At 41.1% G+C, this 21,344-nt stretch overlaps 1 protein-coding gene across 1 annotated transcript; it reads left to right on the top strand.

Moving 5' to 3' along the window:
- The first annotated feature begins 233 nt into the window (after window positions 1-233).
- Window positions 234-1,028, top strand: LOC145398489 (uncharacterized). Its single transcript, XM_080271365.1, has one exon. It carries the CDS (start codon window positions 234-236, stop codon window positions 1,026-1,028), a length of 795 nt encoding a protein of 264 aa, XP_080127491.1.
- The last annotated feature ends 20,316 nt before the right edge of the window (window positions 1,029-21,344 follow it).

Here is a 21,344-nt window from a genome sequence, read left to right on the forward strand (position 1 = left end):
CCGATCAGTATCTCCTGTGCCCCCGTGGAGGGACCTGTCCTCACCTGTGTCCGTAGACCTCCCAGAGCCCTTTTGTAAATCACAGGATGGCCACCTCCCCCTCGCATTTTCCTGCAGATGGCTGGCTCCACCTATCTAGGGTTCATGGCTATCTTTACCGACGGCTCCCGCTCCTCCACCCCTGCAGCAACTGCAGCTGCCATCTTCGTAGAGGACTACTCCATCTGCCAGACATGGCGCTTAGGGATGCCCATGATGTAGTCACTGCTGAACTCTTCGCAGTCTTGAGGGCCCTGCGTTTTTTGATGTCTCATTCCTCTCCTCGGCCGGTGGTCATCTACACTGACTGCAGAGCGGCCCTTCATCTCATCGCTTCTCCTAAACCCTGCTCCATACGTCATCTGGTTTATGAAATCCAGGATGACCTTGCTCAGCTGCTGCAGGGAGGCTGGAAGGTACGTCTGCAATGGATTCCCTCCCATGTGGGCATCAGGGGCAATGATGTGGTGGATGCAGCAGCTCGGATGGCCTTGACTTTTCCTGATGTGGAGCCCTACCCCTTGCCAGCCATTACTCACCGTCGCCTCTTAGCCACGAGGTGTAGTCAGGCATGGAATGCTGATCTCTACGCCTCCCTCCCCACAACAGCACTGGGCTTATATCGCTCCGACTCATCGGACCAACCTTGGGTACGCTCTGTCTCCCGGATCCTGGACGTCGCTATCACCCGCCTGCGTATTGGACATGTTGGACTGGCATCACATCTGCATCGGCTGCGACTGCACCCAGACCCCTACTGCCAGTGGTGTGTGAATCAAGAGGAAACTGTAGCCCACTTTCTGCTGCATTGCCCACGCTTCTACTCCATCCGCACCGCCCTGAGGGAGCGCCTTGCAACCCTCGGTATCCTGGACTTCACCCTCCCCATCCTTCTTGGTGGGGTGGGCCTAGATCGGCACCTACGCCACTCAGTTATACGCCATGTCTGTGTCTTCCTTCGCAGATCGGGGCAACTTCGCCGCCTATGATTAAAGAGTTCTGCTACACCTGAACCACCGTTAGGGCTACATCTGACTACACGTCGGGTCCAGCCCTTCAATCAACACCAAGACCAAGACCAAGGTGAGTAATACTAGGTATCAGATAAATGTGTAAGAAATGATACTTATTGAGCGCCAGAGGATGGTGAGAACTAGAAATACAAAGTTTTACAATACCCATATTATCTTTGTCGTTCACTAATACCTCTGATTCCGTTTTTCCTTTTGGCAGAATGTTTTAAGTGCCGATTCAAAAGCCACACCGCTGTGAACCAGCCATGACCCTCGAACGAAGACCACAAAACCGTTCACCAAATGGGCCATGCAATGCAGTGAAGGATTTTGCCACAATCTCTTTAAGGCATGAGGTAAATTTTCACAAGTTGCCAATACACCTCCTAGGTTGTGCAGTATATTTTTGTAGTTTATGAGATTTTAGTTTTTGTTGGAAATGCTTCATATTGCCTAATTTCCAGTCATGAACTTTGACTGGATAAGGTGGTGACATGAAGCATTTTCGACACATAATGAAGGCAAAAATAAATTGCTTCAAAAACCACCAGAAAAATATGCTGCACAACCGGTTAACCTAACTTAACCTTACCGACAGAAATGAAGTCAAATATCACTCATATCGCAAAAAGCAAAAAAAAAAAAAAACACAAGAAAACTGTACTGCACAAGCGGTTAACCTAACCTAACCTAATGTAATATTATGTAACCTGCTGCAGCTGAATGTGTACGCTAGAGATATGCTGGTCCAGGTTGTGAAGAATATTTTTCTGGTAGTTTTTGATGAGATTTGAGTGATTTTGACCTTCATTTTTGTCGGAAATGCTTCATTCTGCCTTTTTTCCAGTCATGAACTTTGGATGAGGAGCTGAAATGAAGCATTTTCAACAGAAAATGAAGAAAAAATCACTCAAATTGCATCAAAAACCACCGAGTGGAAACACTTAACCCTTTAACCGCGGGCTTGTTTTGCTTTTTCTTATGGCTTCCGCGGGCATATTCGTGCTCCGACAGACTCTTTAAAAATATTTGCCAAAAATCAATTATTAGTCCTAGAATATTAAAATCATATATGCTTATGGCACATACCTTCAGCTTTCTCCTGGAGTGTTTGTTGAGCCTTCGTCGAGTACCGTAGGACTTGTGGAGACCTCTGAAGTTGGGTAACAAAGTCTCCACTTTACACTTCCCGACAACCCGTAATATGATTACCACAGCCTGATATTATCACTAGAAACACTGTTCTATGATTCTCAAATAGTTTGGAATCCATACTCCAAAAAAAAAAAAAAAAACACAAAACAATAAAAATTACAAGCGCGTATGACCTTCCCACTTGCGATCATTCGCCGCTGGTGTTCTGTCATTTATTATTCATAAAAACACACACAGTTTATATTACTATATAACACTTATATATATCTACAGTCTTTATCCATAAGTTTCCTTCAGTAATAGTAGTTTATTGTCACTGTAAGCATTCAATTTCTTTCAGTAAAATACGTAGCATTCACTTTCTCGTCCTGTATACTAGCATTGAGAGTGAATGTCACTTTCACCTTCACTCTCATAACTCATAGTATTCATACATGCTAGAATGAAACTTTCACTTTCATTACTCCTAGTGTATACTGTATATACAGTATACTCGTATTCTTATAATACTACTCATTTACATTTCTATGTACGTTCTCTATTTTTTTTTAGATTATTTACATTTCTATTTTATTTACACTGTGTTATGCACTGTCACTTGAAGTAACTTATAAAACTATTTTCCACTGTTCACTTATATTTACATTCATTGCTTTCACTTGCTATTTACACATTATTTACATTTCCATTTGCACTGTTTTACTCAATAGAAAGATCGTAGTCACTCTTTATCAATTGTCAGCCCTTTACCTCTTTCCACACGAGGTTTAGTAGGGGATAAAGGTCACAGGGCCCTTTGCATGGGGCTAAAAAGCGGCGGAAGTTAGCAGGAGCGAATCAGACATATTTTCACTTTGAAAGATGACAGTGAACTGATAGTGGTGGCCTCCTGCCGCCTGGCTAGGGTGAGTGCAATACAGGTAAGCCCTTAATTCACGCGAGGGTTACGTTCCCAGACCCTTCACGTATGTGGTAAATTCTCGTATACATTCTGCCCTTGTGTGCACAATTACGCATGTCTACTAAGTATATTACATCTGAATAATACTGTTTATGCACTACATACACCTTATAAACTAGCATAAAGTATGAAAAACAACAAAAATGTAAGAAATTTAACACTGAAACCTGACAAGCACAGGCGTAGGTGGAGACACTTCAGCAGTCTGGTACACAAACCCTCACTACCTCCCATATGCTACATTTTGCCTTCTTTATTGTCCAAACAGTTGACTCATTCACCCTAAACATACGATCCGAGCCAGTTCACAGGCGTAGGTGGAGACATTTTAGCACAGTCTGGTGCACTAGCCCTCACTGACTCCTGTATGCTACGTTCTGTCTTCTTTATTGTAATAACAGTTGACTCACCCCAAACACATGGTTCAGAGACAATTCACCATCAAGTCAATTCACCATCAAAACATGGACAATTCCCTGTCATTCTATAAATATACTTATTATTGATTAATTAATACTTTAATAACTAATTTTCAGGGGGATTTTATAACTCATAAGTAAAAAACTAGTGTACTGTACTTGCTAAATAAACTGGTATGTAAATAAATGACGGGGAATCGTCCTGACGGAGAATTGTCGCCGACATTCCTCCTTGCTTCCTTAAGTTTGTCCAACATTTTAACTTTCTCTGTCAGCAACATCACTTTACGAGTCCGTTTTGGTGTGTTACCACATGCATCACTAGCACTACGCTTATGCCCCATGTTGACAGACAAGGCAAGCAATCACTGGAAGGCAGAAAAATAAGTCACAAATAACAATTTGCGAGTCATGCATGGTTCGACCGTCGGATTCAAACTGCCTGTGTGGTGCATGGTAGACAGACCTCCCACACACACACACACATACATACATATATGTACATACACGGGCAGGAGGTAGGCATTTTTATATTTTATTTATTTCTCTTGTATATTAAAATTATTTATTTGAATACTATAATTTTGTTTTAATTAGTGTACAAAAAATTCGTGGATAACCGAAATCGCGTGAAAAAAGTTCGCTTGAATTAAGGGCTTACCTGTACTACCAACTTCAGCCTTGTGAGACCTGCTAATATATAGCAATGAAATGATTGGCAGGAAACCAAGACAATACATAATAAATTAGGTAGTTCCAGGTGAATGTAAATATCACTTAGGCTTCTCCCTTCCCTCCTTATATGTATATTTATTATGAAAATAGATTATACGGCATATTTCAAGGGGAAATAAACAGTGAAAATTAGCGAACGAGTGCACGTGAGGTGTTGTCAGGTGATAATTAGCCAATTCCAGGTGTATGGCACTATCACTTACCTTATTTCTTTTTTGTATATATTATTTGGTATAAGAATAGGGCATAGGGCTTATTTCAATGGATAAAATCAGTGGAAATTTCCAGGGAAGATTTACTTAGCGTAGAATACAGTGTGGTGGCCTGCAATAATTAGGTAGTTCCAGGTGAATGTAAATATGAGGCATCTAGAACCAATGGGGCATTGGCGCCAAAATGTACTTTTGAGTTATGAAGCTTTAAAGTTATGTTTATGGCAACGTCATAACCAAAAGGCTATAAACAAATATTTTATACATCAAAATGATCATCAGCACCTATGCTCAACATGTAAAGGAGAAAAAAACAAAAAAATTAATAACTATAACCGCAAAATGTGCAGTAAACCAAACCCCCAATTTATAAGTGGGCATAGTAACTTATTCTAGGGATTTAAAAACATGCCAGAAAAAACATCAAAGAATGTATTAATGTACAGTAAACCCTCATTATACAATGCCTCATTGTACGACATTTCGCTTATACAATGTCAAAATTTTAGTACCCTATGCACACTATACAATGGGAATGATTTGCAACAACGATGGATCATCCACGGCTCAGTGAACAGCGAATGTGCAAACGCAACAAAAACGTCCTCACACTGTCAGCATTAGACCACACACACTTGTCCACCGGTCCAGCCTCATTAGCTAGCCCTGGCCAGCCAGCTAGCCCAGTCTTATTGATTGGTCCAGCCCCATCAGCCAGCCCCACCCAGCCAGCCCCACCCAGCCACCTAGCCCAGTCTCATCTGCCAGTCCAGACTCGTCAGCCAGGCCCGTGCAGCCAACCAGCCTTGCCCAGTCAGCCAGTTCTGCCAGTGATGAGTGAGGGCTGTGAGGCCCTAACTGTCCCTTAGCCTCGGAGGGGACATCAACAATCCTATTTACTTAAGTAATAGTAGGAACTACTGTATACTGTTATTTTCATGTTTTTCCCCTCTTTATTCATTATTAATGTGTTACTTTACATGTTTAAACATAAGGATATTTCATGTATGTGAGTGTTAAGGTGCGTGAATGTGTGAGTTTAGGCAGGTCTGGGAACGTATCCCCATTGACTACATGTTATAACAGGTTCACTATACAATGGATTGCTATACGATGGGGTTTTCAGGAACGGAACTCCATCGTAAAATGAGGGTTTACTGTACAAAACTTTATTAACTGAAGATTCCAGTTAACTTAATATTAATAAACGAAAAATTATTACTGTAATTTCACGTCTTTTACAACTGAAACTGAAATCAGTGCAATTATTATTTTTCCTCTGGCATAATAGATTGAAATAATAACACTCCAAAAAAAAAAAAAAAAGTGTAGTGCTTAAGTAAATTGAGGAGGGGCAATGGGGGGTTGAATGGTGGGGTCCTCATCTAGGAGATCGACATCCAACTCTGCCTCCTCGGTGCCACGCCCCCTCCCCGCTCCTCTTTTCTTTCTTCCACCTGTTGACTCCTTTGCTGCGTTTGTGTGTGCTCTTTCTCGTTCATGAATAAGGTCTCGAAAGAACTGCCTGTGCTCAGGGGGGACATAGGTCATGAGCGTTTTCAGGTCGGCAAGTTTTTCCTTAGTGATAAGCACTGGTTCTGGGTACTTGGGTTGGAGGTGGATGTTTGCTAAATTGAGTTTTCTCCTATCCTTCTTTTTCTCCAGAGACACTTTAACAGAAACCAGCCCACCATAGTCTTCTTGGATCTCAAAACCTCCCTTGAATGAGTCTGAGTACAGCAGAACCCTTGCATTAAGAAAGTCAGCATCCTTCATTCCAGCCCACAATACACTACTTTGTAAGGCATCGTAGTCCTTAAAATCCTCTCTTTTCATGTCAGCTACTTGGAAAGGATGAATTCTGTTTGCCTTTTTAATTAGTTCAGCGTAATGCTTGGCTGTGTACACGGGAACTGGACGTAACTTAACTTCAATCACCCCAAAATCCCTATCACAGGGTAGGTAAGAATGGCCTGGAACCATGAAATAATGCTTGATATTAATGAAGCGGCGAGAATGCACATTGCGTAAGCAGGACAAGATCACATTCTTGTTCTTATTTTGTCCAGGGCAGTTATTTGAAAACACTACTAGCTTGGTGATGTTTGGGCCAAGAACATGGTTCACGTAATGATTAAGACAGGAAGCCACTTCACAGGATCCCCGATTACCCAAACTCTGATTCCAAACATACATAGTTGCTTGCTTTTCTTTTATGTTATACACACCAGAGTTATAAGTCCACATTTTGCGCTTATAGTATTGCAGGCCAGTTGAGAGTTTGGGGGTGGGAAGGGTCTGCTGGAGGTCCATGCAGATCACAGCAAGGTGGGGCTTATTTGGTTCACCTGCTATAGCTTTCAAAAGTCTCTGCCTCTCATTAGCCCTCCCCTTGTGAACAGTTTTTTCAACATTCAGGGCACTAATCTCTTCCTCATCTGCCACAGGGTCAAGATCACGAAGTTTCATTTCAACTTCATCGCACTTATTACATGAATCACTTTTGAGGGGCTCGAAACCTATGTTAAAGTTTGTATCAAAGATGTTTTCATAAAGCCAAAATTTCACCACATATTCCTGTCCTTTCCCCTCATTAATTATCCACTCTTTGTACATGTCATACAGCACTTTCTTGTTTAATCCAGGGGGTAGGTATTTCCTGTGAGGACTCTTGGCCCTCGAGTAGTGACTGGAAACAGTGCGCAAAGTTCGTATGTGTTCTTTCACTAAGTCTTTCTTATACTCCTCTGTCTTATTCCCTGGCTGATGTCTTCCTCTTTGGTCAGGAATTATTGTACCAGAACTCATAGCCTTATCCATCGCATTTCTCACCCTCTTGACAGTCACACCATGCATGTTCAAGAAAGCAGTGCGGCAAACCTCTATTTCTTTGTTGTTTTTCTTCACAATGTACCGCATTATTCTCAGAACTTTGCTTGGCCTGTCTTTAATGCAGCTTCTCTTCACATCTTGGTATAACACACGATGTATATGCTGTTTGTAGATCATGATTCCCTAGACCCCAATAATTTTTTAATATCTCTTCAATGCTGTCCCTCCCTACCACATCATAACACTTGCGGTAACATGAGCAAGCAGGACCAACACTTTTTGCAGCCATTACTCTTCCCCTCTCAGACATATACATTTCACCAGTGTCTCTCTTCCTCTTCCTTTCTACCTTTTTCCACTTTTCCACACACTTCCGACGCTTACGAGAGTTTATAGGCACCACCTCTTCACTGTCACTACTTAATGAACTCATCTTGTCACCCCCCCCCCCTTCAAGCTCAATAACAACAGCTCATCTTGTCATCAGTAATGTACTATAAATGGAGTAAAAATCCAATACATACCGGTAATAATTTCACGCCTGAGTAAACACGAGAGGGAAGCCTCATACGCTCACTGATTGGTTTCTCTGGGGGAGTGGCAGAGAGTGAGAATGCTGATTGGTTTGGGCTGTTTGGTGTGGATGCCTGCCTGGCTGTGATTTGCTCGCCCCGTAGCGTGGACAAAACCACATGACTTAGAGCCCTTCTACCACAGTCCAAAAGGTTGAATCTTTATGGCAACCAGTGCTATCACTGAGAAGAGGGTTAAGCCTATTGTCTCCCATACCTAACTCAAAACCAGTATATTGGCGGGGATGCCCCTGTGGCTCTAGACGCCTCATATCACTTAGGCTTCACCCTTCCTTTCTTATATATATTTTTATTACGAAAATAGATTATACTGTATATTTCAAGGGGAAATTAGCGAACGAGTGCACGTGAGGTGTCAGGTGATAATTGGCCAATTCTAGGTGTATGGCACTCTCACTTACCTTATTTCTTTCTTGTATATACTATTTGGTATAAGGATAGGGCATAGGGCTTATTTCAATGGATGAAATCAGTGAAAAATTCCAGGGAATATTTACTTAGCGTAGCACGGCCGGGCAGGCGAGAGGATAGGGTAATGGAGGGGAGGTAGGGAGGGGAGTCAAGAACAGGGAGAAATGGCTAAATTGTCAACAATGGATGGAAGTATAGATGAGATTAGGAGTGCTGACTAATGTTGGACATTGGCAGCACTGATAGATGATACAAGCCACCACTTGAAAGCCCGGGAGAATTCAAAATAACACAGAATCACAAAAGTGACGCCCCGCGGTATGATCCCTTGCTCCCAAGCGTCACGAAAGTGACGCCCCGCGGGTAAGAGGTTAATAACACGTAAATGATCAGTGTCACACCCTGTCCTACTTCATCGGAATCTGTAGTGAGAAGGATTTGAATTTTCTATCCAGAATGAATCAAAGAGTGCACTTCAAATTGATTAGTAGAATACCATCACATGACCAAAACTATCTTAGTGGTAGGTGGTGGCGACCATCATCCACTCACTTGATGTAGTGCTGCCTACTTCTTCCTTAACCTTTATCATTCTTTTTCTGTGCCTGCCCTCCTCTCTTCCTATTTCTCCCATCTTTCCTGTCACTACTTAATGCTTTTCTTTCTGTTATAGGTGGCTTTACATTGAGTGATAAGCCAAATGGTTTCCTGGGTGGTAACCATATAACCAAACCATACGTGCCCCCTACGTGTCAAGTGGGTTGGTGGAGGGTTGGTGCCCCTCCCTGTAAAACAAATAACTCGGAGTCGAATGGCCACCCCGTACGGGATTATGGCGTCTGGCAATAGATAGATAGATAGATCTTTATATTTATTTGATTTTTCAGACTCCAGTCCACCAGCATGCGGCATTCTGCAGAGCATCCAATATTTTACAAAAATAACATGTATTGGTACAATTACAGGTATTGCATTATAAACTTAATGTTAATGAAAGACTAGGTAATAAAACTTAATATTAAAGAAAGACTAGGTAATAATAATAAAACTTAATAGCAAGAACGTGGTTATGCATACTTAAAAGTAATTAAAACTAGTACCTTAATTCCGATTTAGTAGTGCCCACATTCAATAATACAATAAATTTGACATAAGACTATTAATAAATCACCCTGACACTTTATAGTAAATAACACGGTCATACTAACTTACGGTGCTCATAATAACACAGTAATGTGTCCTATCAATTTAATACTGTTCACTTTACAAAATTTCATAATACATAATAATCTCTAATACACTAGTCCTCCATATCATAGCAGTCACTAAACAAGAATGTTTTTAGTCTCCTTTTTTTAGTCTTCTTTTAAACAGATCCACATTATTACTGCTCTTAACAGCACTTGGTAGTATATTATATAGTCTTGAAGCACAAGTTTTCTATCTATTTATTGCCAGATGCCTCAATCCTGTTTGGGGTGGCCACAGACAAATCGCCTCCACGTCGCTCAGTCCCCCGCCATTTCACTGCCCTGCTCCCAACTCACACCCCCCTCTCTCATATACCTCTCCACCCCATCCCTCCATCTCATCCTCGGCCTCCACCTCACTCACACACTCTCTTCGTCAGTCTTTCACCCTCCATCCTCTCCACATGGCCAAACCACCTCAGTATATTCCTCCTAACGCTTCCTATCACATCCACATCCACACCACACCACAATGCTCCTTTATATCCTCATTTGTCAGCCTGTCTCTCCATGTGACTCCACAGGCTCCTCTTAAATAACTCATTTCCATTGCTCTCACTCTTGACGTGTGCCCTTCCAGCAACGTCCAAGCTTCACTTCCATACGTTAGAGTTGGTATCACAATACTGTCATGTAGTAACTTTTTCACTTCCATGCACACTTCCCTGTTTCATATCACTGCTTTCAAGGAACCAGCAACCTTTCTTCCTTGCTGTACCCTTTCGAGCACTTCACCCTCCAAACCTCCATCCTTACTCATCACACTACCCAAGTACTTAAACGTACTCACATTTTCCAATTCCTCATCATCAAACCTCGCTGTACATTCACTGACTTCACCCCTCTCAAAGACCATCACTTTACTCTTCCCTACATTCACCTTTAGATTCCGTTTCTTACACACACTCCCAAACTCATCCACCAAGCCTTGCAGCTCCCCTTCGTCTTCACTCAACAACACAGTATCATCTGCAAACAACAGTACAGGGAGTTTCCAAACACTACCCTCTCTCACCAGGGCCACTCCAACATCCACTACCCTGCCTTGTACCTCTTTTATTACCCCATCCATGTACAGATTGAACAACCATGGAGACATGACACATCCCTGTTTCAACCCAACCTTCAAAGAGAAAAATTCACTCAGTTCATCATCCACACGCACTGCAGCCTTAGCACCATCATACATACTCTTCACAGCATTCAACAACTTCCCATCTACTCCATATATTCTTAATACTTTCCACAATCCTTATCTATCCACCCTGTCATATGCTTTCTCCAAATCCATGAAAGCCGCATACAACTTCTTTCCCTTATCTAGAAACGTTTCCACTAAAGATCTAAGAATGAATATCTGATCTACACAACCTCTTCCCTTCTTAAAACCTCCCTGTTCTTCTCCAACTAATTCCTTTGTTATTTTCCTAACTCAGTCAATAAGTATCCTACCAGACAATTTTCCTATTATACTAAGAAGACAAATGCCCCTATGATTACCACACACTTCTTTTTCCCCTTTTCCTTTGTACAAGGGAATAATTATACCTGACTTGCATAATATGTGAACAGTAACTCTAGATATATGGGCTCATGGCATGGTTTCCTTAGATTGATCCTTTTCACAAGCTGATACCTGAGAGTGTCAACCCAGGAAGGAAGGCACGAAGAAGGAGGCTGCAAATCTGGGCTGATCCATGTCAGTCATTTTTGTTGGGAGATACTGAACGGGGAAAGAGTCACTGCCTTGACACCCGCATGAGGAAACCTTCGTGGATGGAGTGAGAAGGTGAGTGAAGTTTGCACCCCGCAGCATTTACCCAGAGTGGGAATTGCAAGGGTTGATGAGTGAAAATATTGATGATATTGACTTTTGTATTTTTGTTTTTCTGGATCATAACTACTCCATGTATAATAGTGAGAACAGAATAGAATTGAAGGTGGTGATGATGATACTTAACTATGTACCAGTGTAATTAACTTGGTACCAGTTGATAACTGCCTTAAGGCAAAGGCTGGTGGGCTAGTACATAAGTTTCCATCAGCCGAGGCCAAAGGTGAAGCAACTGGGGTACTGAGTAATCATTTTTGCTCTGATAGCACTTTTTGTGTTTTAGAACCAATGAAAATGCTGCCAAAAATGACTGTGACAGGCCTTTCCTCTTCCTTGGGCGACTTTGACATCATCCCAGACATTCTGAGAAAAAACAAGAAAATTAAGATGCTTGTTGATTGAGGTTGTACCCTCAACCTTCTCTTCACAAGAACAAGGAATGATACTAAAACTACTGTTTTGAAGATGTCGCCAGAGGTGAGATCCTCCATTGTAGAACAGGGCAACATTATCTATGTGGATCTTTCAAGATGACGCGCTTTTGACAGATTCTGGGTTACACAGTGTTGTCACTGTCAGGGCTTTATTCATAAATCTGAGGTGTTCTAGAAAAAATGATGAACTAAATGTGTTTTTTGTGCTGGAGCCCATAAATCTAAGGATTATAGTAACAGAAATTCTCCCAAATGCATCAACTGCTCGTCCTTAAGACATCAAGAAGCTAATTCTGATTCACAGTCATTTGCCTGTTTTGCATCAAGCAGAGACTGTCCAATTATGATTTCTCATAGGAATAGATTGATTTAAAACACCAATTTTGACCATTCAAAAAACTGACTATGTCCCTCTTGAACCAGTTAAGGATGGGTCTTTTAAATATTCATTCCATCCGTAATAAAAAAAATGTTGACGATATTAATGAAACACCAAATCAGCACGAGCTTGACATTATGTGCTTGACTGAAACCTGGTTTTATGAGTCAGATGTTATAATTATTTGTATTTATTTTCCTAAAACACCTTCTGTTGTAAGTATTCCCAGGTCTGCTGCTGACTATCCGGGAGGAGGCGTAGCACCCATCTACTCAGCAACACTTGCAAACATTTCTCTCATATACTCAGACCTGACCCTTCTTCATTTGAATTTATGGAAGTACTGTATTAATAAATTTCCATCAGAATACCATTAGAATTGCAGTTGTGTATCGACCAGGTCATCTGGGCACAGATTGAGGTTTTATGGAGGAGTTTGGTCAGTTTCTTGAAATGTTTTCTCTTAAATCTGGAGGACTTATTGTGTGCGGTGATTTCAGTTAGTGGGTTGGCAGTCCAGAGTCAAAACCAGTTTCTTCAGAATTCCTTGAGTTGATTACCCAGAATAATTTTTTCACTCATGTGAATGATCCAGCTCATGTCTTGGGACATGTCCTTGACGTGATCTTGTCCCCTGTTGGTTGCAGATGCACGTCTGATGTGGAAGTTGACTAAGTTGACCCCCACATCTCAGATCATGCTTTGATCACTCTTATTTTTGATATCCCAAAATCCCTTTCCTATAAAAAGGTCATCAGGTTCAGAAATTATAGGAATGTTGACTGTCATTTGATGTGTCTTGAAGTTGATTAGCATTTAAACTACATTGCTTCTTCAGATTTTTCTTCTGATGAATTGGTTAATATATATAGCAATGAGCTTAAGTCAGCTTTTGATCATTATTGTCCTGAGGTAGTAAAAACAATCATTGTACTTGATAATTCTCTGTGGTATGGTCCATCCATTAATTCTTTTCATAGTCAGTGTAGAAAGGCAGGACGTGAGTGGTGCTTGCAGCAGACCATATTAACTCATTTACATTATGTTTTTGTGAGAAGAGCAGTCGTTCACACTGTAAAAGCTCAAAAGACTAGGTATTATCAAAATCAAGTTGATTCATGTGGTGGTGATGAAAAAAAAAAAAAAATGTCTGCAGTCATGAACAGTTTGGTTGGTTGGAGGAACGTAATTGTTAAACCAACTTCTGTATCTGATGCCCAGTTGGCTTCTGATTCTGCTTCATTTTTTACAACTAAGAGATCTTGCATAAGAAATGATCCAGATAACAGTTCTCCTAGTGAAGTGTAATCAGTTGATTTCCAGTCACGGTGCACTGGGGGTCATTTGCTTTCAGCATTTCATCCACTGGATGTAAATAAAGTCAAACATTACATCAGAGAACTCAACAAAACATTTTGCCCACTCGATCCTTGTAACGTGTAACAACTGCCTGATGTGTACAAGCACATTGCAGAATTTATCTGCAACATAATAAATAAGTTGCTTCTTAGAAAGTAATTTTGTGCAGTTTGAGAAACGTGCTTTGCTTAGGCCCCTAATCAAGAAACTGGCCTTGATGTCGAGAGAATGACAAATTATCGTCCCTTTTCTAACCTGTCTTTCTTATCCAAAATAATTGAATGAGCCATACTTGATCAACTCTTACCACTACTGGAAAACAACAGAGTTGTTTCTGTTCAGTCAACATGCAGAAAATACCATTCAGCTGAAACTGCACTAACAAGGATTCATAGTGACTTGGTGGCAAACACCTATAGTGGGATGTCCTCTCTTCTAGTTCTGTTGGATCTATCTGCAGCTGTTGATATAGTAGATCATAAACTGTTGCTGGATCATCAGTATTTTTATGGTGTTCATGATAATGCTCTTTTGCTTCTTAAGTTGAAGTCGTGTCTGTCGGACAGATCTCAGAGAGTGGTTGTTGATTGCTTTAGCTCTGATTCTGCTCCCCTTCTGTTTGGAGTCCTTCAAGGATCATTTCTGAGTCCAATTCTATATACAGTAATCCCTTAATTCATGCAAACTTTTTTCACGCGATTTCAGTTATCCACGAATTTTTCGTACAATAATTAAAACATAAAATTATGGTATTCAAATAAATAATTTTAACATATGAGAGAAATAAATAAAATATAAAAATGCCTACTCGCTTCCAGTGTGCATACTTGTGTGTGTGTGTGTGTGGGGGAGGGAGGGAGGTCTACCATGCACCACACAGTCAGTTCGAATCTGATGGTCGAACCATGCGTGACTGGCGAATCGCTATTTGTGGCTTATTTTTATGCCTTCCAGTGCTTGCTTGCCTTGTTTGTCAACATGGGACCTAAGCGTGGTGCTAGTGATGCATGTGGTAACACACCAAAGTGGGCCCATAAAGTGATGTTGCTGACAGAGAAAGTTAAAGTGGTGGACAAACTTAAGGAAGGAACGTCGGTGACAATTCGCCATCAGGACCATTCCCCGTCATTTATTTACATACCAATTTATTTAGCAAGTACAATACACTAGTTTTTTACTTATATGAGTTATAAAATCCCTCTGAAAATTAGTTATTAAAGTATATATTAATCAATAATAAGTATATTTATAGAATGACGGGGAATCATCCAGGGTGCGAATTGTCCTGACTGGGAATCGTCCATGTTTTCGATGGTGAATTGGCCTTACGGGGAATTGGCTTGGAACCGTACGTTTGGGGTGAATGAGTCAGCTGTTCGTACAAAAAAGAAGGCAGAACGTAGCATATGGGAGGCAGTGATGGCTATTGCACCAGACTGTGCTAAAGTGTCTCCACCTACGCATGTGCTTGTCAGTTTCAGTAAGTGTTAAATTTCTTACATTTTTGTTGTTTTTCATACTTCATGCTAGTTTATAAGGTGTATGTAGTGCATAATCGGTATTATTCAGATGTAATGCACATGCGTAATTACGTGCACACATGGGCAAAATGTATAAGCGAATTTACCACATACGCGAAGGGTCTGGGAACGTAACCCTCGCGTGAATTAAGGGATTACTGCACTGTCTACACGAGTAGTTTATTGTCTTTACTTGATGCACATGATATGTCCTGTCATTTTTATGCTGATGACACTCAGCTCAATGTTAAGATGTCAGATATTAATGATTCCAGGACTAATCTTGAATCTTTATTGTCTGATATGAAGATTTGGATGGCTAGGAGGAAACTTAAGCTGAATAATGGTAAAACTGAGATCATCATTAGAGGAAACGTAAGGGGTGATGACACTGATAACGCCCTTGGCTTTGAACATTGGTGTGTCACAGCTTATCCAGTTAGTTCTGTTCTAAATCTGGGTGTTTATTTAATTCAGAGTTAAATTACCAAGAACATATTAATCAGGTTGTCAGAGGGTGTAAATCTCTACTCTGTGAGAAAATTCCTGAATAGATATTGCCTCTTAACATTGGTCCACACAGTGGTCTTGTCTCCTGTCCACCTATCTATCTATCTATCTGCCAGACGCTTGTAATTCACTGTGGGCTGGTCTTCCAAATACAGTACTGTACTAACAAAAGTTCGGTGTGTGTTGAACAGGGCAGCACGGCTTATCTTTGGTCTCCCCCCGAGAACCTCAACTACATAAATGCTAGAATCCCTAGATTATATAATAGATTGCCATTGTTCATGAGACAACTGTCTTCTGTTGAATCCTTTAACAGACAGCTGAGAGCCTTTCTTTTTTTCAAAATGCTGTGACCTGGAGAGAGGTACTATGATGGATGATTATAGGATTTAATTGTTGCCTTTTTTTTTTTTTTCTCCATTGACGTAGCTTGTATATAAGAGATGTCACAGTTCTTGTAATTGTAAAAATTAGGTATATGTGTGTCAGGCGCAAGTGAATTCCCAAAGAAAGAACTGATGCTTTTGAGAAACAAAAGACCAGATTGTTATTATTAATATTGTTATTATTATTATTATTATTAATATTTATTACTGATTGTGGATTTTGTTGGCAGATGGAGGAGTGGATCTAAAATCTCAACTTGCCATCTTGGTCTGACTTCAAGATTTGCTGTGATTTGATGGAACATGCTGGCAGCCATTACATTAGAGTAGGAGAAGACCAGAGAAACCTTTATTCTGCAGTGAACTAATTTGGGCTGCTGCTGCTCATGGTGGATGGAATTGCAAGAAATTTATCAGCACTAAAATCATCTGCATCCATTCAACTTGTTGTGATATTAAAGGTAAACCAGGTTTCTTTTTCATATGCTATGTAGATGCAGGCCTGGTCAGTCAGCCACACCTCAAGAATTTTTATATGCAAGGTATGTCACTAGCAAGTGCCCATGTAGTGTGTTAGTTTAGCATCCTAAGAATTTTCAGGCATGAGGTTCTTCACTTGTTTAGCAAAGGCCCAATAGATCCCATATATCTAGTGTTTCTGTATGCATTAAAATTAAGGTCATTTTCCTTGGTGTTGCAGGAATTTTTGTACCATCTCTTCCTTAGTGATTTACTGTTTGCATACTGTACTACATGATAACATTTCTCATGTATGCTGTTTATACTGTTTTAATATTGTATCAGCATAGTCTGCATCAGTATCATCGTCATGATTACCACCCATACCTCTTTTCCTACCCATGGATGGGAGAGTGAGGTAGGTTGTAGAGAGAGAGAGAGAGAAAGAAAGGGGAGGGGGAAAAAAAAAAAAAAAAAAAAACTAAGTCTGTTGAATGGGCCACACTCACAATTGAAGCCCTTGACTTCAGTAACATCAGTTAACCCGCCGCGTGCCGGTACCATTTTAAAACGGTCCGACACAATTCTGCGGCCAGTGCCAGTGCCGTTTTAAAACGGTCTAGAATAAAAACATTCTCTGTGATCGCATTTTTCAAGATTCGCTGGTAAAAATTGGCTGGCATGTATGGTAACCGTTCCTCTACCATCCCCCAGGCTGCCAAGGCCATACACTCACTCTCCCCCCCACCTCACGCCCGCTCTGCTTCACTCTGCCTGTGTGCCTCACCGAGTGCTGTACGTAGTTAAGGCATTTTGTAAATACAGTATTTTCATGTAAGTGTAAGTTGTAATTATTTTCTTGTAAGTGTAAGGACTACATAGTGAAGTCAAGTTGTAAATACCTTCTTGTAAGTGCCAGGATTGTACGTAATAAGCAAGGTTGTACCTGTCTTCAAGTCAGTGTAAGATAATGCATTCACAGTGAGAAAGATATGCAAATTGTGATAGATGTTGAAGTAATAAGTAATCAGAAAAGTGTACTGATCATTGCTCTACCTTCCCAGCATAAATACCTGAGTATACCTTACATAGAAAATGGCTTTCTCTCACCTATGTGGTGAGTGTAAGAGAGCGGCTATACATGTATATGAGTGTGCAGGACTCAATAAAACTCATTTCCGAGCCTCGTTGAGCAGTTTAATGGTGAAATTCGTTGTTTCCACTCAAAATCTATCAGTTTAGCTAAAAAAAAAAAAGCCGAGAAATGGCCAGCACTGGGGCGACCCATAGGGCTAAAAATAGTTGGCATGCGGTGGGTTAACATAATAGTATTTGCAGCTCCAGTCTCATTTGAATATGAACCCATCCTCTGCAGTCTACCATCCTCCATTTGGAGATATGAAGGAAATTGATTAATGATTGTTTAACCAGGCAGGGGAGCCACCTGGTTTTTTCATTGCATAAAAGAGGATACTGAGGTGTAATCTAATCATCATCATCATCATCATCCAATCCTACATTGCCTCATGAGGAGCATAGGAGCCTGGGGCTAGGCAGTTGGTCCCGACATTTAAGATGAGTGACCAGCCTCACTCATCCCTGAGTGGCATTACATGAGCAATCAACCCCAACCATCCCTTGGATATAAACCTTCACCGGCTCAATCCGATTGGAGTGCAATAATTACCCACTAAACCACCAGGTGCCAAAATTTGGTTATATGGTTACCACCCAGCGTAGTAAATGGTTTCCTGGTGCACAGGAAACCATTTGGCTTGTCACTCAGTGTAGAGTCACCCACAGGCTGAAGGAATCTAATATAAAAATGGCACCATGTTTCCACCTAAAGAATTCATATATTGGGGTTGGCCATGGTACAGCTGATATTCTCAATGTACCGGAAGCTAAACCAAGAGCCACAACCAGCCAATTTCTTCCTAACAATTGGTGGAAGCTGTTGGGAAAAAAAACAGAAATTTCTATGTATCTATAGATAGAAATTTGAGGTGTGTAATACAATTTGTAAGAATTTGACAGTCTCTGCTTGGATTTTGATTCTTTTATAAAGTTACTTGGATAAAAGATCTTCTAGCAAGATAAGTATGGAGGAGATCTTATGAAATCTCCAAAGGTACTTAGACTGACTGCTCTAGAACTTGAGTCTACGATGGTGTAAGTCCCTAATTTCTTGTGGTCATTTATGGAACACCTGTAATTACTTCATCCATCCATCCATCCATCATCCAATGAGGCACCCTGAGTAGCATAGGTGTTAGGGTCATATTAAAACTGAGTGTGTGAAGGTATGGACAAGTTCTTAGTGTTTGACAGTTACTTGTGAAGCATGAGACGACGATTGAATGTTTGACTATTCCCTATTGTTGCTGACTGCGCTCTAGTGTTTGGTCCAGGCTGTCACATCTGACAGTTATGGAGGCTAAATGTTATGATACATTATGTTTGTTCTGTATCATTGCTGACTGCATTCTGTAAGGTGGAATTCAGGATGATCACATCTAACAGCTAGAAAGCATTCAGAAAGTGCATATCCTTGCCATTGTCAGTGTAAATCATGATTTACCATATAGAACAGCCTCCATGCAACCTCTTTGAGGGAGGTGATTAATTCAGTGGTCATAGTCTGCCCTGTTAAACAGTCAAAAAGAAGGCATACCCCCACAGACAACAGAAAACTTATGATTTACTCTGGATCCACCTCAGAATCTAAGCAGCTTCTTGACCCATTGCTCACATATCCACCAGATTTTGTTGAAATCCAATAACAACTTTTTGAGATAACAGAATCATGACCACAAACAGACAGATAGACTGACTTAGAATTGGATGAATACATACCCTTCTCCAACTTCGTTGGCAGAAGTAATTACAGTTGTGATAGGTGGGGACACTCACCATCCATTCACTCAATGTAGTGCTGCTTTAGGTGTCTCTCCTTTCCTCTTTTCCTTTCCTTCCTCTCTTGTCTTTCTTTCCTTCATTCTTTCCTCTTCCTTCTGCTTATGGGTGGCTTTACACTCCCTTCTGTCTGTCTTTTGTTCATTCTTTCTCTTTCATTTGCTTACAGGTGGCTTTACACTCCCACTTCTGTCTTTCCATCATTTTTTCCTCTTCCTTCTGCCAATGGATGAATGACAAGTCAAATGGTGTCCTGTACACCAGGAAACCATTTACTCTACTGGGTGGTAACCATATAACCAAATTATGGCACCTGGTAGTTTATTGAGCAATTAAGGCACTCCAATCGAATTGAGCCAGTGCAGGTTTATATCTAAGGGGTGGTTGGGGTTTATTGCTCACGTAATGCCACTCAGGGATGTTAGGCTGGTCACTGTCATCTTAAATGCCAGGACCAACTTGCCCAAGCCTGGGCTCCTATGCTCCCCATGGAGCAACGTAGGATTGGATGATGGATAGCTGGATGGATGAAGTAATTACAGGCATTCCATAAATGACTACAGTATAAGAAATTAGGGACTTACACCATCGTACACTCAGTTTTATAGCGATCAGTCCAGATTTTGGTAGTAAAGTAAATTCCCAGACTCCCAGTTATAAGCTTTTTATTTTCATTGAGCTGGGGAAAAAAAAATAAACACCTAAAAAACTTTACAGGGTGATCACAAGAAATTATTGATTATATGGCCTCCCCCCCTCGCCCTGCCTCCCAGTGTATTTGATGCAGAATAACTCACCTTAACATACTTTACCTTATCCTACCTTTCTCTGTCTTACCTTAACTTCCTTACCCTACCCTGCCTTACCTCACTATGACTAACCCTACCATACCTTACCCTGTCAGACTGACTTACCCAGCTCAATCTTACCTTGCCCTAACCCTACCCTACCTTACTGTACTTTACATTGCCTTACCCTTCCCTACCCTACCCTACGCAATCTTATCCTATCCTATCCTGACCCAACTTTACCCTCCCATACCCTTCCCCTCCCAGCTTTGCCTGACTAGATCTTACCCAACCGCATCTTACTATATGTAACAGTATTATACCTTGCCCCACTCTTACCCTTCCTCACTTTACCTTACCTAACTATTGTACCCTGCCCTGCCCAACATACCCTACCCTTTCTAACTTTCACCACAATACCTTACCCTATCCAACCTTGCCTTACTTTGCCCTACCCTATCCTACCTTGTCTTACCTTACCCCACCTTACCATATCATACCTTACCCTACCTAACGTACTCTACCCCACCTAACATACCCTACCCCATCTAACATACCCTACCCCATCTAACCTTCCTTACCATATGTTACACAACCAACATTGACTCACCCTACCCTACTTTGCCTTACCTTACCTTACCTTTAATTTATCCTACCTTACCTTATGAAGGAGGAAGTGGAGAAGGCAGTAAAGGAGATGAAAACAGGGAAAGCTGCAGGTATGGATGGGTGTGCTGTGGAATGCCTGAAGGGTGGTGGAGTGACTATTGTTGACTGGTTAGATTGTTGAATGTGTGCTTTGAGAAAGGTATGGTGCCAATTGACTGGGCAAGTGCTTGTGTGGTCCCGTTGTATAAAGGCAAGAGTGATAAGTATGAATGTACTAGCTTTAGAGGTATAAGTCTGTTGAGTGTTGTAGGTAAGGTGTATGGTAGAGTGTTAATTATGAGAGTTAGAGAGGGTACAGAGGGAGTGATTGGTGATGAGCAGTGTGGCTTTAGGAGAGGGAGGGGATGCGTTGATCAGGTGTTTGCTGTGAGACAAGTGTGTGAAAATTATTTAGCGAAAGGCATGGATGTGTTTTGGGCATTTATGGATTTAGAGAAAGCGTATGATAGAATTGATAGGGAGGCTTTGTG

Source organism: Coenobita brevimanus, chromosome 45 (genome assembly GCF_032717465.1).
Source record: "Coenobita brevimanus isolate Jiangsu-jjx chromosome 45, ASM3271746v2, whole genome shotgun sequence".
NCBI lineage: Eukaryota > Metazoa > Arthropoda > Malacostraca > Decapoda > Coenobitidae > Coenobita > Coenobita brevimanus.

What these genes read in the sequence shown, in the direction of transcription:
- LOC145398489 (XM_080271365.1), top strand. Translation starts at nt 234, where the DNA reads ATGGCGCTTAGGGATGCCCATGATGTAGTCACTGCTGAACTCTTCGCA.